Source organism: Crocuta crocuta, unplaced genomic scaffold (genome assembly GCF_008692635.1).
Source record: "Crocuta crocuta isolate KB4526 unplaced genomic scaffold, BGI_CrCroc_1.0 scaffold16, whole genome shotgun sequence".
Classification (NCBI taxonomy): Eukaryota; Metazoa; Chordata; class Mammalia; order Carnivora; family Hyaenidae; genus Crocuta; species Crocuta crocuta.
The window spans coordinates 7,726,647-7,751,973 of NW_027531893.1; the positions used below are offsets into that span (position 1 = coordinate 7,726,647).

Genomic DNA, 25,327 nt, shown 5'->3' on the forward strand with positions numbered 1-25,327 from the left:
TCCCTGTGTCCTTACTGTGGTCGCTGGGCGGGCCGACACTTCCACGTTCTACCACACTGATTTCTTTTTCACCATCTCCAAAGTCTATGGAGATGGAAACCCAGCTAAGAGCCTTGGGAGACGAGGCTGGATAGAATTCTGCATAAAAACCCAATTTCATGGACCCCAAATGAGTGATCTGTTGGCCACTGGCATGTGTATCCAGTACTTACCAATCAGAGAGTACTGCTACTAAGTGCTAAGTACTGTTATTCTGAACGGTTCTTAAATCTTCCTGTGTTTTAGAATACCCCAGAGAGGATGTAAAAAAGTGCCCCATGGGGTGAAAATTAGGTCCCTAGATTTTTCCACAGGCTCTCCAAGTGAGTCTGATGGACACAGATGTGCCACGAAAGCACTTTCTAAGGAAAATAACTATTAAGGGCAACAGCGCAGGAGCCTGTAATCATTTTTATATTCCACCACCTGGAGCTTAGAAGCTGCTCAGTTATTGTTTGTTGAATGAGTGTCTAGAGGCAGAGAGTGAATGAATGAATGAACAACTGGGTTAATAAATCAGGGGGCTCTGTCCATGGCATCCAGTCTTGCTAACTTGATTATAAAGTTTGTGATTTGTAGAGTAGCCTAGCTCAGCCCAAACTGTGATTTCTGCCTTTGAAGTCTCAATTTGATTAAAACATGTTTAGCCACGAACAATAACCTTCTGAAATGCTGGGGATTATGTGGCTCCGAGGAGCTCTGTGGGGGACAAGCAATTCCGGCAACCAGGACGGGTCTTTGTGAACCTGGAGAGGCTTCTCTGCAAGCCTGTATCGGGGCCAAACATCTGACTCCTCTTAATTACACTCTGTCCTTGCTGCATTCCTTTTTGGCTCTGGCTTCTGGGTCCTGAGTTTTCCCCAAACTGCCAGGCTTGAATGATCTCAAAAAGTAGGCTGAGCCTGTTCCCATGGTGCCTGGGCCTGGGGGCATGAACAAGTCTCCTTCTCCATGGAAAAAGGGGGGGGAAAGCATAGGTCACTTGCTCTCCCATCCTGAACCTCTGCTGCCAAGTTATTCTACCCAGTGTCATCATCAGGGGACCGATGCTGTGCCTTCAGTGAAAGAGGAATGAAGGCTGAATCTGGATTCTGACCAATCTGCATTTAAAGCACAGCTCTGACCCTTTGCAGATGGGAAACCTGCTGTAGAGATGTCGGCAACGATTAGAGCAGACAAAGGAGAAGCAGTATTGCGTCATGGTTAAAGCAAAGGCCCTGTGGCCCGTTTGTCTACATCCCGATCTCGGATCTGCCACTTAGGAACTTGGACACATTACTTGACCTGCCTGTGACTCAGTTTCCTCATCCACAGACAGGAGCTAATGATCACAACTCATGCCATTTAGCCATTGTGAGGACTGGATAACATTTATGCATAGAAACACTGAGATTGTTCTGTGACAGATCGTTCCCCTCCCTAAGTGTCACCTCTTACTGTAGATGTCTGGAACAACAGCAGTGACCACAGTGGCTGTCGAACCACAGAAGCATTTAGAGAAATGGAAACCGTCTTCCCCTCAAATGGGGCTCTCAGATCCGCGGCACCTCCTCGCCTCCAAAGCGTCCCCGCTCCCCTCCTGGCCTTATTTTGGCATGTATCTCCTTAAACCGGTTGAGGCTGCTAGTTGCAATAGGGTGTTGCTGAGTCATCTGAGGACACGGGACCGATGTCACGAAGAACTGCTGGCAGGGAGGCCAGCGGGAGACAGATTAGAGGCCTCCGAGGCAGGCGTGAGTCAGCCGGTGGTCCGCGCCTCGCTCCCGCGTGGAGCCAGCGGAGATGGGGCGGCCGTGGGCTCCCGGACGCCTCCGGTCCCCACTGCACCGAGGCTAATGGCTCAGCGGAACAAATGCAGCTCGCTGTGCGAGATGCCCGGCTGGGTCCTGCCTCCCTCTGGCCTGCTCTCCGTGTTCCTCCGTCTCCTCCTCCCTCCCCTTCCTTCCTCTCTCCTTCCTGTTTGACTCTTTTATCATTCCTCTCTGCTCTGATTTCTGGCTTCCCTTCCATTTCGTATCCTTCTATGTCTGCGTCCCTTTCTGCCTCCCTGTCCGGCTTGCCCCTCCTTCCGCTTTTCCCACCCTGTGTCCCCCTTCCCTTAGGAAGTCTCTCTGCCCTTCTTGCCTTTCTCCAGACAGTCTAAGTCCAGGAGCCATCACACTTGTTCTGTGAAGGGCCAGACAGTAAATATTTGGAGCTTGGCCGGCTGTGCGGTTGCTGGTGTGGTATCTGGACTCTGCCCCTGCAGGCGGAAAGCAGCCCGCGGCGGCGTCTGGGTGAACGGGGATGGCTGCGTTCCAATAAAACGTTATTTTCAAAAACAGGCAGTGGTTGGATTACGCGCCATGGCCGTAGGTGGCCGCACCCAGGGAAAACACTATTTCTCCTGTTTACCGCCTGGATGCGGAGACCACAAACTCGGTAGCAATTTATGATCCATTTCAGTGCTAAGAGTGAGGAAGTATGTCATTTTGCCAGTTATATCCCTCCCAGAAAATCATGTCAAAAAGAAGAATCCAATGGGTGCCTGGGGGGCTCCGTCGGGTAAGCGTCCTACTCTGGCTCAGGTCATGATCTCACAGCTTGTGAGTTCAAGCTCCACGTCGGGCTCTGTGCTGACAGCTCAGAGCCTGGAGCCTGCTTCCAATTCTGTGTCTCCCTCTCTTTCTGCTCCTCTCCCACTCATGCTGTCTGTCTCTCTCTCAAGAATAAACAAACATTAAAAATAAATAAAAAATAAAAATCCAAAACAGCTATTTGACTACAAGACCATACAAATTCAACAACGGAAGAGTTTGCCTCTGTCTTATAGTGAATAAGGGGGTCAGAGGCTTGGGAAGATTTTCAGATTAGTGATTACTTTTTGTGACTCTCTCCCTAGACAGACACGTAATGTCTTTCCTAAAGAAAATGGCATCCCCTTCATCAGAGGAGGTACTTAATGGACAAAGTAAGCCTAAGAAAAGTGTGCCGGTGGTGTTTGCTTAAAAAAAAAAATGTTTATTTTGAGAGAGGGTGAGTGAGGGAGGGGCAGAGGGAGAGAGAATCCCAAGCAGGGTCCACACTGTCAGTGCAGAGCCCAGTGTGGGGGTTTGATCTCACAAACCATGAGATTGTGACCTGAGCCGAAATCAAGGGTGGGACACTTAATAGACTGAACTGCGCAGGTGCCCCAGCCTGTAGCACTTTCAGCCCCATTTGTCATTTGTCCATGCATCAGTGAGTTCCATGTCAGCACCAAGCTCAGCAGTCGGTCCTAAGGGAGGCGAAAGGGCAGCATGAACGGACATGAGAGTGTCTGCCCTCCAGGGGCTGGGAACGCAGCGCCCCTCCACGGCTCGGGGAAGCGGGGTGGTCAGCAGTGAGCAGGCACTGATATGTGCCAAGCACTGGACACATTTCTTTATGTTTGTTTTCACATAACCCCTAGGCAGCTCCAATCTGGAGATAAGGAAACTGGAACTCCGAGAAATTAATTTGCTAAGATCAGGCAGGGAGGAAGTTGTAGAACCTTCTATCTTTCCCCCTCACTTGTGTTGCTCTGCTAAATGCCACAGGAATGCTGCGAGCACAGAGCTAAAGGGGGAGGGGGGTATCACAGTTTATAAATGATATCTAGTGGAGAGCTGTGGTCTTTAAGGAGATCATGGGGGGAAGGATAGGTCAGACACCCAATCAGCAAACAGGTTCAGGAGGAAATGGGAGGGAGGAACTCCCATTTTTTTTTTTTAATGTTTTATTTATTTCTAGGAGAGAGAGAGAGAGAGAGAGCGTGAGCAGGGGAGGGTCAGAGAGAGAGGGAGTCACAGACCAAAACAGGCTCCAGGCTCTGAGCTGGCAGTCAGCACAGAGCCCGACGCGGGGCTCGAACCCACGAACCGCGAGATCATGACCTAAGCGAAAGTCGGACGCTCAACCGACTAAGCCACCCAGGCGCCCCAGGAACTCCATTTTTAAAGGGGGTTTCATGGAAGAAGTCCATGCTTATCTGAAAAAAACTTCCAATGGTAGAAGTTGAGACACTGCCGAAAGCTGAATGAGGAAAGTGTTTAGGGGCTCTTCCATGATCTCGACCAACACTGCCCACACATTCCTCAGCCAGCCTAAGAAGACAGGCGAGGCTGCAAAGGCCACTCCTTGGAGTGGAGGCAGGGCCACCTGAGCTGTGGGGGTGTCCAGCTCTCCCCAAGACTCGGACATTAGCGCAAAGATATTAAGCTGGGAAGCTGGACTCGGGCAGGGAGGAGAATATTAGCAACCCGTCCAGGGGCTCAGAGCAATTTATGAGAATCCTAATTAGATACACAAAGAGCGTCTGCAATCATACAACCCCTCTCTGCTCAGGCTGGCAGCGTGGGGTCCCTCACCACCCAAATCCACCCTGCCTGCTTCAGTAAAGAGAGGCCAACAAATAGAAGAATCAGGAGCACTGACGGACTTCCCCACGGACTCCCCTCTGGCACTCCTCAGTCCAAGACCTGTGACCACTGTTCTCCTGGAGTGGTGCTTTCCAAAGCGCTATAGTCTCTTGTAGCAAGACGTCACGGCGTGTGGTCCCTTCCAATTTCTTATCAATCTGGAGGAGTCTTTAAAACGACTGCTTGGGGGCGCCTGGGTGGCTCAGTCGGCTAAGCGTCCCACTCAGCTCGTGGTCTGTGAGTTTGAGCCCCGCATTGGGCTCTGTGCCGACAGCCCAGAACCTGGAGTCTGCTTCAGATTCTGTGTCCCTCTCTCTCGCTGCCCCTACCCCGCTCATGCTCAGTCTCCTGCTCTCTCTCAAAAATAAATAAACATTAAAAAAAATTTTTTTTTAATGATTGCTTGCAAAGTTGCAGTTACAAAGGGGCAAAGGGGCCCCAATGTACCTATCCAACTGAAATGGTATATATGGTATCTTTCAAATATTTCACATATGATATCTGTCATATATGCTCAGGTACGCTATAACTGGGGTCATAAACTAATTTTAAATGGGGAGAGTCCCAGCAAAATAGGTTGAGTCAATCACCCTGTTAATACAACATTAACACAGGGGCTATGTGTGTCATATCTCTCAAATATTTCATAAGATATGCACCATATAGAGGTATACACGATATAAGTGCAGTGGGGTATAGCATATAAATAAGTTATAAAGATATACGGTATACATATGTCTATTTGATTTTATTTGTTCAGTGAACTCGGACCAGATACCAGGGACAAGTAATATATTTCTAGGTTTAAAAATAAACCAACAACCACGAAAACTGGGCAGTACAAAGAGAAAGATTAAATGCATCTGGGTGCTAGAGCATGTTATTTATAGCTAAGGTGATCTGACCACTAGCAACCACGGATTTTTCCAAGGAGCATGGCTTATTGGGAAGAGGATGTTAGGCGAACTATAGAAATCCATACAGGGTGCTGTCCACAGACCAGCAGTATCACCTGGAGCTTGTTAGAAACGCAGAATCGGAGGCTCCCCATCCTCCGACTGGCTGAAACAGAATCTGCATTTGAACTGGATCCCCAGGTGATTCCTGTCCTCCTTGGCTCAGGTCACCCAACCCAGCCTCATTTTCCTGCTCTGCAAAATGGAGATCCTAAGATCCGCCCCAGAATGCCATGTGAAGGGCTGCTAAGAACATTTGTGTGTTACTTGGCCCCATGCTGGGCCATAGACGATGGGCCCCACCACAATGGTTTCCTCCCTTTTCCTCAATATCACTGGCCGCGGAACTGTATTATTACATAGTCTGGTTCTCCTCAGTATCAGTTTGCTCACCTCTAAAAGTCCAAAGGGCTTTAACCTCTATGATCCTCTGTCTGGCTCTTCAAATCCCAGGATCACATTTATAAAAAGTACAAAATCCTTAAGATTGATGGGACCTAACAGATCTCCCATTCAACCTCTCCTGTGAAGCCAGAAATGCCATTTTTTTAGGTCACAGACTTACTTATTCTTTATTCCTCACTCAAATGTCACCTTTTAGGTGCCAGAGAGATAAAAGATAACAGATATTTGCGGGTTGCTGGATGAATTAGTGAATGAGGGCTTATGAACTCTGGCCCATTCCATTTTTGTCTAAATCTTACTCCATCTATTCTTTATGACTTACTCTGCCTTTTCATTCTTCCATTAAAAAACCCAAGTGTATCCCCTATTTCTTCTGGACTCCTCTCTTACCTATCCAAGATACCTAAGAATATATATCCAATATATGTATATATTAATTCATGTTTATGAATTATTATAAATATGTTTGTATTTTGAGATTGGATATTTTAGGTTTATACATTGCCAACCAACTGGATGTTAAGTTCCCTGAAGGAGAGAAGAAAATGACCACGACATTTCCCTCTAGGAGAGTATGTTTCTCAGTGAATGTTGGATATTGATGATCAATGCTGAAAAGTACCCATGAGTGTTGTTACTAAAGTACCAAAGATCCATGGTGCACTCCACTATTTCAGAAAAGACACAGTAATTAGACAGGAAAAGGAAGGTGAGCTCTTATTGGGATCCTGTGTACCTCTTGAGGGAAATCACCAGTCCATTTCCTAGGGAAATGCCTGGCAGGCTTCATGTAAGAGGCTCCCCCAATAACTAAACACTCCACTCAAAGGTTATATTTACACAGCTCATTAGGACAGTTTTGCATACTTTTGACACTCATTAGGCTCGTAATCGTCCACCGAAGCTACTCTATAACAAGAGATAAACACTCCATTCTAGAGGATGAATAATAATTAGGTACTGCTTAGCACTGTGCTCTTTACAGGTCTAATTTTAGAGCATAATTAATCCTGCTGAAGCTGCATAAGATAAGTGAAATATTTATGCAGCTGTGTTAATTCATGTATTTACTCCTAGAGAGACATTCAGAATTGGACCTGGCTTTCCGGGAAGATTATCTTAAGGTGCCCCCTGGAGCAACGGCATTTTCTCTCCCATGTCTTTGCTTCCAGATAGACACATTTCCCGATGCCGACAGTCAGCCCAGGAAAGCAATGACTGGGGACAGAAAATAGTGTAAGAATCTAGATGCTCTGCTACCACAAGGAACACACTTTTGGCCTATCTGGATGCCTGTACTTGGCATTTTTTATTTGCCACAAAGAGGGCATTTTCTGTTCAGCACCATAAAGGTTGTTTCCATGATACTATTAACCACCAATACAATAATAAATAGGCTGCACTGAATCCTGGAGTTGTGGATGGATAACAATGAGGAGGAGGAGCTGGAGAATGGTAATGACGAGGATGGTGGTCATGGTGATCGTGCTGGTAATAAAATGGCAGTGGTGATGGTGATGATGGTTGTGCTGGTGATGGTGATGATAATGATGGTGATGGTACTGGTGATATAATAATGATGGTGATGATGGTGACGGTCCTGATAACGATGATGGAGATGATGATGGTAATAGCTAGCATTTATTGAACCACTTCTCTTTCCAGATGCTGTGCTTAGCTAGGCTCTTTATAGGTTTCTTCTCATTTCACCCACATGCCAGGTTTATCAGGGAAATGTCTCTGCAAGCTTTCATTCACAGATGAGTAAACTGGGGCTAAGAAATACTACCCCCTTCATAGAAGTATTTGTCAGTGGGGCAATAGATTTAATTCAGATGGATACTAGATTACTTCTGCCTAAAGGATCTGTAAATCTCAAGGGTATAATTATCCAGCTTTGAGACATCCTAGGGAATTAAATGAAACAGGAGTGTTACATAACTGACCCCCTTCCAGAGTAAGGCCCCTAACTTAGAAGCTCGACCACTTTCCAGCTAGCCCTGAGCTTCTGTTTCCTCCTCTGTAAAATGGGCATAAGCAACACTGAACTTCCTAAAGTTATTATGGACATTAAAGAACACTGGAAACGTATCCAATATGGCAGCTGGCAGATCTTCCCTAAATAGGTTGCAGTTCCATAAGAGATGCTGTAAGAGCACCAACAAGGAGCAACACTTATTTGGCAGCTCACTTATTTGGCAGCTACCCATCATATTGGAACTCACTTATTTGGTAGCTACCCATCATATTTAGGTTTCCTGTCAAATGGAGTCCATCTTAACAGCAACCATCTGTCCATGCATGGGTTTGTTCATTCAGTTCTTCAATGGCCAGTTATCAGGTCACGATATGTTCAGGATTTTGTTCAGGTGTTTACTGATGGAAACAAGACTCCCGTTTGTTCAGGAGTTCACCCCCTGCAGGGGGACTTGGGTAACCACCATGGTAGGCAGAGCAAATGGTCCCCACTCTCCACCCCTCTCTGTGCCCACACCCCTGTCCTATAACTCCACATTCTTCCTATAAAAGGCCGAGTATTCCTCTGATCCCTTTACTTTGGTCTTGGCCATCTGACTTGCTTTAGACAGAAGGGTGTTAGCAGATGTGAACACAGCAGAGCAGAGACTTGAAACACACACGTCCAGTTAGATATCCTTCTCTGTGCCTGTGACGCAGCCAAGAAAAGAGCTTCTCCCAGGAAGCTTGTGGCCCTTCTGGCCTGAGACCTAGAATACACACACGCAGAGCAGAGACCACACATTTGATCCACGGATGCCCAGCAGGGGCCAGAGCCACCGAGGCCACCACAGCCTGACACAGAGCCCCTCCGTTCCACCTGCACTCCCACAGGCAAAATAAATGCTTACTGGTGGACGCCTCTAAGATTTCACAGCCAGAGCTGGCCGACACAGCCACAAATCACCATTACACAACAGAGAACATGGCTCGTGATCAGAAGAAGGTACAAATGCCCCACAGGGAATTCAGAGGATCAGATGTTCTTATTTGGGAGTTAAATATAAAACACATTTAGATGTTTTGATGGCACTTGGAGAGTCAAGGGTTTAAATCTGGGAGCTGAGAGAGAAGAGGGTGCACGGAATTATGCACCTCGTTCAGATGCACACCACACTGTGTGCTACCTTCTGTCCATTTCAATATGGTATCTGACTGCAGTGGTTGCTTGGACTCGTCTCTCCCAGCTCCAGAGGCCCAGCATCCTGTGCGACCATCTCTGAAGAGGGCCCCAGCCATCCTCGAGTGCAACTTCTACCAGGGGCCCGAGCCTTTGCACCCCACTCACACTCACTCAGGTTTTCAGGCTTCACCTGCTATGAGGCTCCCTTTGCTTTTCCTTTACTTTTCTTATGAATTTACTGTTGGCAATTCAAAGGGGAACACACATGCCATCTAAGCCAGGACGGGATCCTAAAAACCATGGCATGGACCTTGGCGTGGGGAGGTCACCAACCGGGGAGTACGGAAGGACAGACTGAAGGAGATGTTGGCTGGAGACACAGTCGGCCAAGTTACCTACACCGTTCGGTACGTGCCCAAGTCCCATTGGACTGTAAGACCCATGGGGGTGGGGGCTATCCTTTGGCATGACGAGCAAGAGGTAGACTTTATTCTAGAGACTGCCTCTCTGTCACTCCTGGTAGGATAATAACAGGAGCTGTTTGTGTTAGTACAACAGAACCCCACCCCTTGGGCCCTCCTGATGGGCCCAGGAAAAAGTCTTCGATCCAAAATGCATCAGGAATCCTTCCTCTGCAATGCACAATTTAAGACTTAGAGAATAGAGATTAGGACTGGAGCTGAGTGTGTGCAAAGTCATGGTTTCTCTAGCCCAGCACTACTAACATTTGGGGTCAGGTAGTTCTGTGTCCTGAGACGTGGGGACTGTCCTGGGCACTGGAAGATGTATGCCAGTATCCCTGGCCTCTGCCCCCTAGAAACCAGGAGCAAAGAGCCTCTCAATCATGGCAATCAAAGATGTCTCCAGACATAGCCCAGTACTCATGGGGGCCCCAAACTGCCCCCCTCGAGACCCGGGGCCCTAGGACAGGATCTACGAATTCCTGCTCTTAAGACCTCAGGATCGCTCTGGTTCTGGTTTTCTTTGCTCTAAACCTGTTTGCTCAAGTCTTTCCTCAATTCATCGAGATAGACACTTCTGCATCCTTAAAATAAATCTCTTTTGAAAACTTGGTTGTCTAAAATTGGTTTCCATTACAAGCAACCTAGAAAAACGTGGTATCGTGTGAGAGGCACACAACAGTGAGTGAACTCATCCTATGCAGATCCACCGGAAAGCCGATTGGAAAACAGAGAGAGTGCAGGGTGTCAGGTCCCCCGAAGGTGAGGGGGTCACCCAAGGTCTTACCATCACCCACAAACTGGAGCAGGGCCAGGTCAATCTGCCTCTTCCAAGGGGAGCCCTTCTGGAGAGCAATTCCGTAGCCAGTGGTGGCAAAGATGTACCCACTCCCGATGGTCACCAGCTTGCAGCCTTCATCCCTCCCGGCCTTGTAGTTCAAGACCGCTGCATCATAGATGAAAGCGTCCAGTTTCCTGCAATGATAAAACAGCAGAGGGTCATGGGGACGGCGGGGTACCCTTTTGGGGCCCAGCTCCCGGGCCCCAATGCAGCACCATGTACTTTCTTTCACACCACATGGCGTGACTCATGGCCGCTCCATCCCCTCGTCGTAAAAGGATCTATTTTTAATGAGGAGGTAAAAGCCAGAACCTTTTCTCTCCAAGTTACAAGAGGCAGCTAAATAAAGACATGAAAAATCCTTACGCCCAAGTGAGTAAACAGTTGAGTTTGCTGGTTTGTTAAGTGTTTGCCCTTAGCACTCCCAACAGTGGAGAACAGCGGCCTATTTAGAAAGGTTTGCATCAGACCGAAATAAACCATTAAGGTACAGGAGAATTTGGTGCAGGGTGCGGGGAGGGAGAGCGAGTACACAGGAATGATGTCTTTCCCTCCCAGAGGCAACGTGTTTACTGTCTGTGCATATTACAGAAATTATTACATGATAATTTTTAGAAACCCCAATAATATAGAAACTATCAAAAATACAATTAAAATTTAAGTTGCCCCTAATTCCAGGATCCAGAGGCAGCCTCTGTTAACATATCGGTGAACAGCCTTCCAAATTTCTCATGCAGGTGTACACATGCGTGCGCACACACACCCACACCTTAAAATATTTTTAAAAAATGTTTTATTATTTATTTTTGAGAGAGAGAGAGTGAGGGAGCATGTGCGAATATGTGAAAGAGCATGTGAAAGAACTGGGGAGGGGCAGAGAGAGAGGGAGACAGAGAATCTGAAACAGGCTCCAGGCTCTGAGCTGTCAGCACAGAGCCCGACGCGGGGCTTGAACCCACAAACCGTGAGATCACCTGAGCCAAAGTCAGAGGCTTAACTGACTGAGCCACCCAGGTGCCCCCACACCCACTTAAAACAGGGGTTGGCAAAATTTTTCTGTAAAGACAAGAGACCAGATTAAGGTTTGTGGGCCACACAGTCTCTGACAACCTCTCACCTCTGCTGCACCAGTTCTGGGCCAGCCGGTGCCCACCGCCCCCCCCCCAACAAATTGGTATATTGAGGCGCTAACCCCTGGCATGTCAGAATCTGATCTTATTTGGACATAAGGGCATTGCAGAGGTGATTTGTTAACATGAGGTCATGGGGGGGAGGACAGGCTTCCAAACAAATATGACTGGTGTTCTTATTAAAAAAACACAAAAAAGGGAAATTTGACCACAGACTCACAGGCAAGGAGAACACCACCACGGGAAGGCTGGAGTTCACACTGCCAAGAAACTACGAGAAGCTGGGAGAGAGGCCCCTACTACCCTCATGCTTCGGGGTCAGCACAGCCCCGCGGACCCCTTAGTCTCAGACTTCCAGCCCCAGAACAGTGAGACCAAAAAATGCCTAGTGTTTAAGCCTCTCAGTTTCTAGTACTTTGTTCTCGCAGACCTAGGAAGTGAGTACACAACACAAAAGTGGCCCTAAATAACGCAGAAGTGAACAAGCTCAGCTCTGTCCCAACAAAGGGTTATTTATAAACACAGATTGGCCCATGGGCCATGGTGTGTCCTCATTTCAACCCCCAAATTGTGATTATTCTGTACAAACTACCTCACAAGTTGCCTTCTTCGTTCATTGCCATGTCAATAACATAGCGCTTTTTCTTCCCTTTGTTGATGTCTTTATTTTTATTAAGGTCGAATACAGTGCCAGCTAAATTCGTACACATTCTACATCCTGGAAATCACCACGCAGATTAAGGCATCGAAGGTTGTCATCTCAGAAGTCCTTCATGACCCTTCCCAGCCCGCACCCCCAACAGGCAATTGTCCAACTGTTTCTCAATGCTGTGGTTGTGCTTTTTTCATTACCTGGGTCCCTATCAGTGGGTATGAGTACTGCTGCCAATTTTTAAAATTATTTAACAAGGCTGAAGTGATCGCCCTTGTACCTGGGGATGGATGGCTCAAAACGAGGTAGGGATGGGGCTGGGATGTCCTCAGGTAGATAGAAAAGCTAAATTGGAGAGTCCTCAGCATCCTGGTACTTTTTCAACTTTACTGCCTTTCTTTAACAAGAACACATAAAATAGTGAAGGAAAGAAAAATAAAAGTGGAAGGGAGAGGAGGTAAAATGGTGCATCCTTTCTGAGACAGCTGCTGAAGGCCTCCCGATGGGAATAAACTATTTGGAAGGTTTACGGCAGCGTGCTTCGTTTTAATTTTTCATTTCAGTAATGGTTGAGGTGGGGCAAGACTTCAAGGCTCATCTCACCAACACAGAGACTCTAAAGCCTTTCTCCCAAGGCTGTAGGGCTGGAGGCTTGGGATTATTGGTATTAAAAGGGGATCAGCTCATCCAAGTGGAAGGGGAAGGAAACTAAGCATTGTTAATGGTGACAGTAAACCAGAGCCGGTGAACCAAGAGAAAACCGCTTTCTGGAGAGCCAGCAGTGTGGAAAGCTATGGAGATAGGAGATGGGGGGCGGGGGGGTGTCAAAAACAATTTGCATATGATGGCTGGGGGCATGTGACAGGAGCAGGGATGGGGCCGGTAGAGAGGATCTGGATTCTATACTAGACTTGGAGATGGTGGGACCCTGGGAAAGTCATTCCTTCTTTTGGATTGCCGGTTCCCCATCTGTGAGATGAGGTGGTCAGTGGGATCCTGTTGAGATACTCTTCCAGCCGTGGCATTCTGATTCCACAAGCCAACAGTCACCTTCTGTGACTGTCAGTAGGGAAATTGAGGCTCTGGATGACAGGTGTATCCTGAGGGCTTCAGGCCATGGATGCTATCTGTCTTCTTGATGAAACTTGGGTGCTTGCAACGTCAATACCTCAACATATCAAGGTTGCCATGGAGACGCTGGGACTGTGGGTTTGGCTGAGACTTCCTAAGCCTCATCTCACTCTCTTAATTCCTCAAAAACAAAAACACACACATATGTGTGCACAGGGGCCTTCAAATGTTAAGTCCATCTGTATTTGTGAGGTGAAACCTTTCCCGATCCTGGGAACCTGCCACACATCGATGCATTTCTGGAATGGAAATCCCAGTGCAGTTTTAACCACATCTGGCAACCATCAAGAGCTCTCCAACGGCAGCTCAAATCACTATTTTATGGACAGGCCTAGATTTCTGCAAATCATTACCATCATCTCACGACAAAATGTTCTTCAGCTGAGCAACAAACGGCCAGAGGAGCAGAAAGAAAAAATGATGTTTCCTCAGGAGACGAAGTCTGCAAAAATCAGATGCTGTCAGGTCAGAGGGGGATGAGTGCGAAAGACCTGAGTGAAGCAGTTCCACACGGGTGTGCCTGGTGCGGGCTGGGGGCCAGGAGGGGCGCTGCAGACGCCTGCCCTCCATGGCCTGACTCCCGTCTCTGGGCCACATCAGAGGACAGCGCGGGAAGGAAACTGCAGGGCCTGTGATGTCGGTTTCTCTCCCCAGCCAGTGACTCCAGAGAGCGGAGGTCTAAATTCAATGGCCACAGATACCTGCGTGTTCACAATCATCCCGTGGTGTGCACAGCACCCCTTGTCCTCACAGTGCACCCTCCTCACAGAAGAGGAGGGAGATACACAATTAGTACTCTTCCTTTCCTACATTGTCTATGAGCAGAGGAGGCCCCATGGGGCTAAGGCAACCTGAAGCTCATGGGTGTTAATCCTCAATTCTGTACCACAAAGCGCTGCTCAGGAGAGCTTCTGAAAGAGATGCTCTGTATCTGCTTTGTATCTACTCTGCCTAACGTGGGTATCACACACTTGGAGTGCAGTTAGTGCAAATGGGGAATGGAGTTTTTAATTTCATTTCATTGCATTAATTTAGATTCTGACCTAAGTGGTCACCCACGGGGGGTTGCTCCCTGAGTGCATGGCAAAAATGCAGGTGGGCAGGGGAAGGCTGTGGGGGCACGGCAGAGACTCAGGTGTGCAGGGGAAGGCTGTGGGGGCACGGCAGAGACTCAGATGTGCAGGGGAAGGCTGTGTGGGCATGGCAGAGACTCAGGTGTGCAGGGGAAGGCTGTGGGGAGCAGGTCCCCTCTTTTCTCTAAGAAGTACACCTGCTCTCTTTTCAATGGAGAGAAAAACATTCCTATTTTTTGAAAGAAGAAATTAAGACGGGCTGATGTCCTCTAGAGCGGGCTGTGTGGTCCAAGACTTGGCGCAAGGGACCTGTGTCTCTGAGCCCCTGTCTTGTCTCTGCAAAGTGCAGCACACAATCTCTGCTCCTGGGGGGCTTTGGGAACAATGTGAGGTTCTGTAAGTAAAACATGCCCCCCATGCCAGGCACAAAACAGATGCTCAACACACACAGGTGCGTTCAATGGAACTCAGATTTTACGACAATGCTTATGGCATTTTCCATGACATTCTGTGCACTGCCTGTGACCAGTCCAGCCCAGGTACTCAACACACATTACCTCATCCCACTGACTCCCTCTAACAGGGCAAGGACAGATGTGTGGCTGCCGTGCCCATTGCCAGATGAGGAAACAGAGTCATTGGGAGGGCAGGGGACTCGCACTGGCTGATGTCACAGCAGGGTCTGGCCTTCCCCAGTCTGATGCCAGGGGCCACAGAAATAACCACTGTGGCCATGATGTCCTGCGACACTTGCAGGGTAAACGAGGCAAGTCTGTGTCTTACTCCTGAAATTCAGACTGGGGGTCACTGCTGTGTCGAGCCCAGTGCTATGAAGGAAGAAGCTGGGATTGAGCCTGCTTTAAAGAGCCAGGAGGGTTGTACTGTGTATACCGTGTGCTGTGTGAGCTGTGTGTACCGTGTGTACTGTGTGTGCCATGTGTACCATGTGCCGTGTGTTCTGTGTGAGCCGTGTGTACTGTGTGTGCCATATGTACTATGTGAGCTGTGTGTGCCATGTGTACTGTGTGTGCCATGTGTACTGTGTGTGCCATGTGTACCACGTGCCGTGTGTTCTGTGTGAGCCGTGTGTACTGTGCCATATGTACTATGTGCTATGTGAGCTGTGTGTGCCATGAGTACTGTGTGTGCCGTGTGTGCTATGTGCCGTGCGTACCATGTGTACTGTGTGTACTGTGTGTGCCGTGCATTCTGTGTGTCATGTGTATTCTATGCCATGTGTATTGTGTATCCTGTGTGTGCCGTGTGAACCGTGTGCTGTGTGTGCCGTGTGAACCATGTGCCGTGTGTACTATGTATGCCATGTGTACCGTGTGTACTGTGTGTGCTGTATGTGCCATGTGTACCATGTGTGCCGTGCTGTGTATACCGTGTGTGCCGTGTGTACTGTGTGCTGTGTGTACCGTGTGTGCTGTGTGCCGTGTGTCGTGTGTACTGTATGTGCCGTGTGTACCACGTGTGCCGTGTGTACCGTGTGTGCCACGTGTATACTGTGTGTGCCGTGTGTACTGTATTGTGTGTGCTGTGCCGTGTGCGCCGTGTGTGCCGTGCTGTGCAGTGCGGCGCTGGAGGTGAGACGTGCCCACCCCCGCAGGCGTCGTAGGGGCGGTGTGGTGCCCCTACTCACCTCCTGTCACCGGCAGTCCTCAAGGAAAGCAAATGATTAAAACTGTCAGTCACGGCGAGTGGGGGTGGGGAGCAGGAAGACCTCCTGTCTGCAAAGTTCCAGGGAGCCAGTCGGGAGGCGAGCGGTTTCCTGCCAGGGCTTTCGACAGCTCTGAAGAGCTGCCCCAGCTTTCTCGAGTGTGTCGACCTGGCCCTGTCACTGGGGTCGGTCTCCCACCCTGATGGCCCCAAAGTTCACTTGTTGCCCCAAGACTGTGTGTCGGCAAATTGATGCCCCCGACACAGGGGACGGCCACAGCCCGGCGTCGAGGCCTGGCCCTTTGGGGAGAGGGACTTGTGTCGTCAGGCAGCTTGACATTTCCTAATCAAAAGTTTCCGGTTTTAGCTCATCATCTCCTTATGCATGTTTTCAGACGCTCCCTGGGGGGGTCTCAGTACATTTAAAGGCTAATTATATCGTTAAAGTTAATTATTCATTCATTAACATTCAAGAAGCCTTTAACAAGACACTGACTTGTTCTGATGAATTAATGAATCTGGAGTGTGTATGGGTGTGCGTGTGCATGCGCGTGTGTGTTTTGGAGTCTGGTCTAAAGTGTTACGAAAATTAAACACCTCTTTGATGATAACTGGATGTAATTTTTTAGGTCACATCCACACCTTGCAGAGCAGAGAGATGCCTCGGCCAGCAACTGAGGCCAGCCAGGCGCTGGGACAACTGGATGTGGAGCTCAGGTGACTCCCTGCCGCCCCGCCAGTCAGGCTCCAGCGTGGGACACCTGTGAGATGGGGAAAGGACACCTCTTTCACAGGGTGGCTGCTGGGTGGATGAAGATGGAAGTGAAGGTGTTCTGTAATTCAGGTGCAAGTTCAGAGTGCGTGGCCGTGATGACATCACTGTGTGCACAGGCGAAGGCAGCATAGAGTCCTGCTCAAGTATCCAGACACAAGGCTGCTGGGGGGTGGAGGGCGGGCGTTCATGGCCCCAAGAAGTGGTACCACTGAGTCATGACAACCCTTGGAAGTACCTGCTTGGGGAAGAGACACTAGCTCGGAGAGCCCGTATCTGCCGTCAGCACAGGATGGTCTAAAACCGGCTTTAGGAAAGTGCCTCAGAATCACATCTAGACTCCGAGTTTGTGAATACAAGCTGTAAAATCAGAGTTATATGGACACGGATGCATTTTCACTAAGGAAGCATTTTTTTTTTCACAGCAAACTCCATTAAGCTAATCTAATTCCTAGATCGATGTCTTCAGTAGTCTAGTTATTGTTTCCAACTTATCTGGAAAAGGTTTTCACTGGGATCAATTCTTTTGTGTTTAAATTTTTTTAAGGATTTGAGTCACTGATCAGCATTTGGACCACAACAAACTTGACTAATTTATAGCTGCTGCCATTCTGAGTTCCTTGTATGGTTATTATTTCCACTAAAGTTCAACTCTCCCGAGTCAGAATTGTGTAGAGGCCCAAACCTGCTGAGGACGGTTCGAGTCATCTATGGATTTTTAGTCACTAATGAATTTCACCCTGTGTGCTTTTAACTGTTCTCAGTTTAATTTGTATGGATTGAGTTGACTGTTGATAGTGGCCGTGAACTGGGTTTTCAAAAGACTGACAGTTAATATTTACTTTTTAACCGAGAAAATTCTTAGCAATTTTGTGAGACAGAGACAGAGAAAGGCACAGAAGGAGGGAGAGAAGGAGGCAGAGATATGGATGAGAGCAGGCACCAAGCAAAACAGGCAGAGAGAGAAAGACAAGAGACAGGGAGTGAGAAAAAGGGATGGTGAAGGGGAGACTGTGAGACACAGACGGAGAGAATAAGAGAGGGGATGGGGGAAAGAGAGAGAATGAGAGCCAACACGGGAGATGGAGTGTACACTTTGCCTATTAATGAATAACCTCAAAAGTAAGAAATAGTTGGGAAAAAAATGCAGCAAATCCTTGCTTTGTTTCTGTTCAATTTAACACTGGATGCATCTAACCATGTCTGAGGAGCTGCTAGGTCATGTAATGCTGTCTTTCTCTTTTACTTTTTCAGACAAGGCCACCAAGGCCCTAAAGTCTCTGCCCAAGGCGTCCCAAAGTCCATGACTCTAGACCAGTCCATGATAGGCCCGAGAAACGCGCTTTCTGGACACCTCTGTAGGGCTTCTTCACATGGGACGTGGGGTCAGAGGAACAAGACCGTGGGATGTCAGGTGAGCCAGTGTATTTCTTTAAGCCTCGATTTCCCCACCTGACCAGAATGAGAACAATCTCCCTCATGTAGCTCTATGCTGGTTGGAGGAAGGTATGACTATATACCTGCTTTGGTGAGTTCTAAGCCACTAGGCAAATGCTGTTTCTTTACCCTCCAACTCACGTTCTGACATTGGAAAAATATCAATTCCTTCTGGAATATAAATCTTTGATACAGAGTCCCTCAGACTATCCTCTTCAGGGCTTAGGTTCATGCTAACCATTCGAGTGCCAATTCCGTGGTGTATGGCCTGTTATAAAGAATGCTCAGGGGCACCTGGGTGGCTTAGTCGGTTGAGCATCCGACTTCAGCTCAGGTCATGATCTCACAGTTCGTGAGTTCAAGCCCCATGTTGGGCTTTGTGCTGGCAGCTCGGAGAATGGATCCTGGAGCCTGCTTGGGATTCTGCGTCTCCCTCTCTCTCTGCCCCTCCCCCCTCTCAAAAATAAGTAAACATTAAAGAGTGCTCAAAAATGTTTTCTTTGTCAGACTTTTCTCAAATGTCTGCTTATGTGCCAGACACTACATTGTTTGCCTATATCTCATTTAACCCTACAACGTTCCCCTAAGCAGAGGAGCCAAAATCAGCATCATTCTGTGAATAGGAAAATGGGGGTGTACGGAGCTGATTGACTTGTCTAAGGCCCCACAGCGGGATGCTGGCAGAGCGAGGATTCCAGTCAGGATGCCCAGCTTGGAGGCATCACATTATACTGCCGGCAGTGACAGTGACGCTGCTGAACTTGTCACACAGCAGAACTGAAAGACGGGTAATTTCAGAGACCGGAAACCACACGAAAATGAAGGAAAGAATGGGGGGAAAATCAATGTTCTGCATCAAATACAGTGTCGGTACTTTCCCTAAAGTCAATTCATTGAATTCGAGGGGACGGGATGGTACGGGTGTGGGAAAAGTTCAGAGAGGTTACTTATTTGCCACGAGTCACAGAGCTGGGCGTTATCACCACCGGGACAGGCGGCTAGTTATTTCTCACTGCCAAGTGCATATTCTGCATCAAGAGGCCACCCAGAAAAGAAGCCAATCAGTCACTTGAATAAGACTAAGATTGTTCAAGAAGGGACAAATACTTGAACTCGGATATTCTTCCTTTTGCGATCATTTCTAGAGAAGTACAGAGGGCTGGTCCAGATTTTTAATGCAGCCATGTGACTGCCAGCCCACAAAGGGAAAGGGTTAAACAGACCGTGACGTGGATACCACTCAATTCTGTCTGGTAGTCAGAGATTGAAGGCAAAGGACACCTACAGACATGGAAGACTCTTCAAAACATATTGGACTCCGCACTGTGATATACTGCATGGCTTGGTAGCATCCCACAGAATGCACTGATAATTCTGTGTGCACATATAAATATACACAAATGCACATAATCAAGGTCGAGGAGAAATGGCACAGAATATCAAACAGATAGCGGTGCCTGTCTGGAGGTGTGTGTGGGGGTGGTGGGGGGGGTGGTTTGGGGTTGGGACATGGTCAAGNTTTGAGTTATTACAATGAGAATTTATGTTTTCATGAGAAGCAATCCAGCATAGCGGTTAAGGGTACAGGTGCTAGAGCCAGTTCGAATCCCAGCTCTGAAGTTCACCAGCCCTTGACCTCCCCAGTCCAGCGCCCCTGCCTCATATCAAAGGCGGCCACTTCTCCCAGAATTCTCCACCTGTCAGGACAAGATGACAGTTAGCACATATGGGCAGGAAGAGACGTTGGACTGAGCTGGCAAGCTGGCTCTGACCCTCACTCAACCTTTGGACAAGTTGCCTCTGCTCCCTGAGCCTTGGCTTGCTCTTCTGTAAAATGGACAGAAGGCCTACTTGGCAGAGTTGTAACAGCATGAAGTGAGATCACACATTCGAAGCCTCTGTGTGAGTTCAGCAGGCAGGGAGAAGAGGCGGTCCCTTAGGAGAAGGAATCTTCCAGAAGCCTGTGCCTCCTCACAGTCTCCAGGAGGAACTTCTAACCATGTGTATCCTAATGTAAGAAATACAGCCTGATTTGTGGGGGTGGGGGGAGTGGGGGGGAGAGTTGTTTTGTCCATGAGCTCATTTCTCCCCCACCCCATTTCAATGGAAGGAGAAATGCTGCCCCCCTTTAAAGCAGCATTAAGATTTTCAAAGGAAAAAAAAAAGACATTTTAAAGTATGAACAAAATTCGTTCTGGGTTTTGTGTAATAGTGGGCAATTAGCGGGCCAATTGTACAGTGTTACAGGAATGTTCGTATTTATATTGTAAGTCGTGGCTCAAAGCATGGGCTCTGAAACAAGTGTGAGCCAGACAAGCTGTTTATTCTCTCTATGCCTATTTTTCTTCCATTGTAAATGGGAAATTATGAGAGTCGTTGGCTCAGGGTTGCTAGGATGTTTAAATAATGCAGGCACAACACTCAGGACCGCCCCGGCACAGAGGTAAGCTCCCAATAAACGTTACCTGCTAGTTAGAACTATCTCACTTAGATCCCCAAACCACTGAGGTAGCTTAAGACAATAGAATACGGTTTCAACATATGGATAAAGCACTCTGAGCTAAGGGAAGTCAGAGGTGCGACAGTGGCTAAAGCCTTTGGGAAAGTCAGGAAGCAGATATCCAGGCCCTACGCTCTCCACGGTTGCTGAAAGAGGATCGTAAATGGAGCTGAGTCACGCAGGAGCCTGGGCGGAAAGAAAATCCCAGGTCGTTACAGGGATGGTGCTGTCCACAAGATAGAAGCGTGCTTTGGCGGAAGGAAAACAGCGCAGTGCATGGCGCAGACGTCTGCGAGGCGGTAGAGGGTGGCTCTCAACAAACGGATCTGCAATAGTGGTACCAGCAAGTGTCCTCAAGCAGCTGTTCTTGAAGGGGGGCTCCCATGCCAGGCGCAGGGTGATGAAAATGCAGAGGAAGGACAGTTACATTAGTTAATATCCCTCTAGCTCCGTGAAACACCACCCAGTCGTTAAATGTGAAAACAGCCCAACATGACGGTACAGGTTGGAGAAAAGCAAAGCACACTGATTGAACGGGAGGGAACGAAGCAGTGTGAGGACAAACACAGGGAGGAAACGCGACGAGTTCAGAAGAAACCTTTCTCCGATTATTATGAGTAATACTTCTGTTGCAGAACAGTTGCTACAAATACAAAGGTATAAAGAAGACCAGACTCTCAATCATTTAGCAATTATCTCGGAGAGCGTTTTGATGTATTTCATTTCTGCCTTCTTTTTATGTCTCCCTCTCCTTCTCTCTCCATTTCTGAGTTTACAGAATTAGGATCCCACTTTAAATCCCACCCCAATTCTTTCCTATTTTTAACATTTTATGAGTGGCCTCGAAAATCCATTAATATAGTTTTAATTGAGTTTAATAAGAAATAATTGCAACCACTAAAAATAAAAAAGCTAACTGTGCTTCCATGAGTTTTTATTATGGAAAAGAAAAATTCCTAACTCTGTGATGTGGTAGCAATTATTTTTAAGCTTTGTTTGCAGCGTGGGGGTGGATCTCAGAAACCAGGTCACTGTTGATCTGATTTTCTCTGGAGATGACGCTATCCCATGTAGGAGAACAGCTCCTGGAACGCTGTTGTCTATGCCTGCTTTCGAACTCAGTGGCTGGAAATGAACCCTCTGAGTTTGATCCTGCCTGACTGGTAAAATGCAGCTAATAAAACCCACTGAAAGGGCATCCTGGAAAGAATGTGCCCCCCCGCAGCAGGTAACCGCCCGTGACAATCCTGATGCCTTCCCAGGCTACCTTTGTCTTGGCAATTTCAACATCTCCCAACCAGTTTCTTTGGGGGATGGAAATGAGGATGCTGTGATCGTATCAACTGTCAGATAGTCACTTGATAAATATGTAGTATAAAATACCTGTGCATTATATGCAGTATTGTTAAATGAGCATAGATATACACACACATATATAAGATATATAACTTCAGTCTCCAGTTGTTCTAAGCTCTAACCTCTTTTTTTCAATGTTTTATTTATTTCTGAGAGAGAGAGTGTGTGAGCAGGGGAGGATCAGAGAGAGAGGGAGACACAGAATGTGAAGCAGGCTCCAGGCTCTGAGCTGTCAGCACAGAGCCCGATGCGGGACTTGAACCCACGAACCGTGAGATCATGACCTGAGCTGAAGTCGGACGCTTAACCGACTGAGCCACCCAGGCGCTCCCTGAGCTCTAACCTCTTATACCTGCTGCCTCACTGGCGCACCACTGGGGAGAGGCAAACCCAGCTCCTGCACTTAGTAATTCCACAAGATAGTGACTTGGTTAAACAGCCTATTGAGTAATTCAGTTAATCTCTGGCTCTTCATCTCTTAAAAGAGATACCCGGCTCATCAGCGTGTTGTCAGGGTTAAATGAGATTAAGCATGTGAAGCATTTGGGGCTGCATCTCCCAAACTGTTAGGTTTCAACAAACGCATGGGGAAGGCTGGTGTATGCCGACAGGGTCCCTTCCAACTGAGCATGTCCAAACCCTCCTCCAAGCCTCCTTTCCTCCTGGGCGTGCCCTTCTTCCCTGTCCTATCCACTCCTGATGGAACGCCATCTCCCAACATTCAGTGAACCTCTCAAAAGCCACGGACCACCTGTACCCGAGTCACCAGAAGTGCTAATAAAAGCATGGATTCCTGAGCCTCACAGGCTTGGAGACCCTGCATTCCAGAACAAGGGCTCAGTGTTCTCCTTTACCAAGAAGGCAGTGCCAACACACACAAGTGGCTGCCTGATTTTATTTCTACAGATACATCCCTGAGCACAACGTGAGCCTTGTGGTGAATATTTATCGGTCCAAAGGCAACCCTCCCTCCCTATTCTTCTCTCCAGCCACTCAAAGTTAGGGAAGCCACAAGATGAATGTTTCCCAGCACTGTTGGGCTGGAAAGGAAATCAGAGAAAGACAGGGGACTGGGTGGCTGAGGGCTAAAGATAGATGCTTCCAAAGGAAACTAGGACTTTTCATAAACGTATGTACAAATAACTGTACGTGAACATCTAGGGAGATAAACAGAAACCATCCACTGAGTCTTGAAGCATCAGGCTCTTAGCAGTCCTGGGGACGCTGATGGTTTCATTTAAATCTGCTGTAAAATGCTGGGCTGGCAGGTTTGCCTGTGTGCTAGAACCGTCTGGAGAACGCGGGCTTCTGATGACGGAGCACTTGTAAATCTAAATGCGTTTCTGCTCGTTTCAGCGGATGCCTTTGAGCCTAGAGGAGCGCACATCAGAGTCACCTGAGTAGGTGGCTCGGGCTCGCAGATTCCCAGCCCCTGGATGTTCTGATTCTGTCAGCTCACTGGGGCCCAGGAGCCACATTTTAGCCACACTCAGACTCAGGCCACCCTTGGAGAAACTCTGGTCTAGAAACTCGGGCTCAGGACCACTCATTCACTTCTGACTCAGGAGCGCCCCTACACGTCACAAAGGACCCCGTCCTGACAAACCCTATCTCCGTTCATGTGTGCAGGTCAGATCTTGTTTCCTCATCGATTTGCCGGATGATTTCTGGAATGGGTTATTTTGACTTAAAGTTTCAGTAACCAATGCAACTTGACTTAGTTTCAAATTTCTCTCTACCTCTGGTCTTAAAGCAATTATGGATCCCAGAGATAAGCTATGTGGTTACATCAATTGGTCTACTTTTTACGTGTTGTCTCAATAAAACGTGTTTATGGAACTCCTTTAGAACAGTAGTTCTCAAAGTTCAGCATGTATCAAAATCACCTGGAGCAGAAAGAAGCTTGTTAAAATGCAGACTCATGGGGGCGCCTGGGCAGCTCAGTCAGTTAAGCATCCGACTTCGGCTCAGGTATTGATCTCACGGCCCATGAGTTCAAGCTCTGCATCAGGCTCTGTGCTGACAGCCCAGAGCCTGGGGCCTGCTTCAGATTCTGTGTCTCCCTCTCTCTCTGCCCCTTCCCCACTTGCACTCTGTCTTTCTCTCTCTCAAAAATAAACAAAACATTTAAAAGATTGAAAGTTTGAAATGTCCTCAAGTTTAACAATTTAGGGGTGTGTAAGGCACCTCTCTCTACCTTCAGAGGGATGGAACCTTCTGGCAATGCTGCGGTGAAGGAGGGGAAGGACTGGGTGGTGGGTACATGAGGAGTTCATTTGTGATTGTTATTCCTTCAACAATACAGCCCCATGATATTTACTCTTGTGAAATTATTTTACAGTCCACATCGTATTTTAAAATAACCTATTTCATAATGAGAAATTTTAAAAGGAGACGAGATGCGAGAGGTAAGGAAAAGATCAGAAGCAGACACTTGACTTTGACGAAAGTCTTGGAGGAGGAGGAGGAGCACACAAGACCCACATGGAGGTGCTGAGATCTTGGTGCCATTGTGGTAGCAGGTTCCCGTATTTTGCTTCTCGTAATCATGTTGAGGGGTTGAAGTCATATCGTATCAGGTCATGATCTCAGGGTCATGGGATTGAGGCCATGTCAGTGTGAAGCCTGCTTAAGATTCTCTCTCTCTCTCTCTCTCTCTCTCCCCCCCCCTCTCCCTCTTTCCCTCTCTCCCTCTCTCTCCCTCTCTCCCCCTTCCCTGCTCCCCCTCTCTCTCTACAATGAAAATTTAAAAAAATGCGACCAGAATAGAACTCAAGAAAGGAACCTCTGTTTTCAGAGTAGATAAGGACTTCTGAGTTACGACTTACAAACTGGAAGCCGTAAAAAAAAAAAAAAAAAAAAAAAGACTGATGAATTTGACTACGGAAAAAAAAAAAGGAAATCGGCATGGAAAAAAATACCATCTGGAAGCTCAAAAGACAAGAAAGCTGGGAACACCATTTGTAACTGCCCCACAAATAAAGGGTTTATTTCTCCAATACATAAATTAATAAGAAAAAGACCAAAAGACCAATAGAGAAAATAATGAATGTTTTCAGAAAAGGAGCTACAGAGGCTTTTAATTATGCACTGATTAATCTGGAAGGACACAGGACACTCAGGAGATGTTGCTGTTGGGGGCACTTGGCAGAAGAGAAACAGTGTGGGAGAAAGGTTCTTCACTACTTATCTTTTTATACAATACTTTTTTATTCTGAATTATGTAAATGTATTCTCTATTCACAATTTAATTAATGTAAATAATTAACCAAGCCATTTGTAAAACTAGTAAGTGGTTTCCCCAACATCAAACTCACTGAAATGGAATCTTCTGGAATGAGCACTGCTATGCCCT

General features: G+C 47.6%; 1 protein-coding gene across 1 annotated transcript in view; it reads right to left on the reverse strand.

Annotated features, from left to right (window-relative positions):
• The window catches only part of GRIN2A (glutamate ionotropic receptor NMDA type subunit 2A), a 364,034-nt gene that overhangs the window by 21,952 nt on the left and 316,755 nt on the right, over nt 1–25,327 (reverse strand). The window contains exon 10 of the mRNA XM_077773268.1: nt 10,206–10,393. Within this exon, the coding sequence (XP_077629394.1) occupies nt 10,206–10,393 (188 nt within the window). The remainder of the gene's footprint in view (nt 1–10,205; nt 10,394–25,327) is intronic.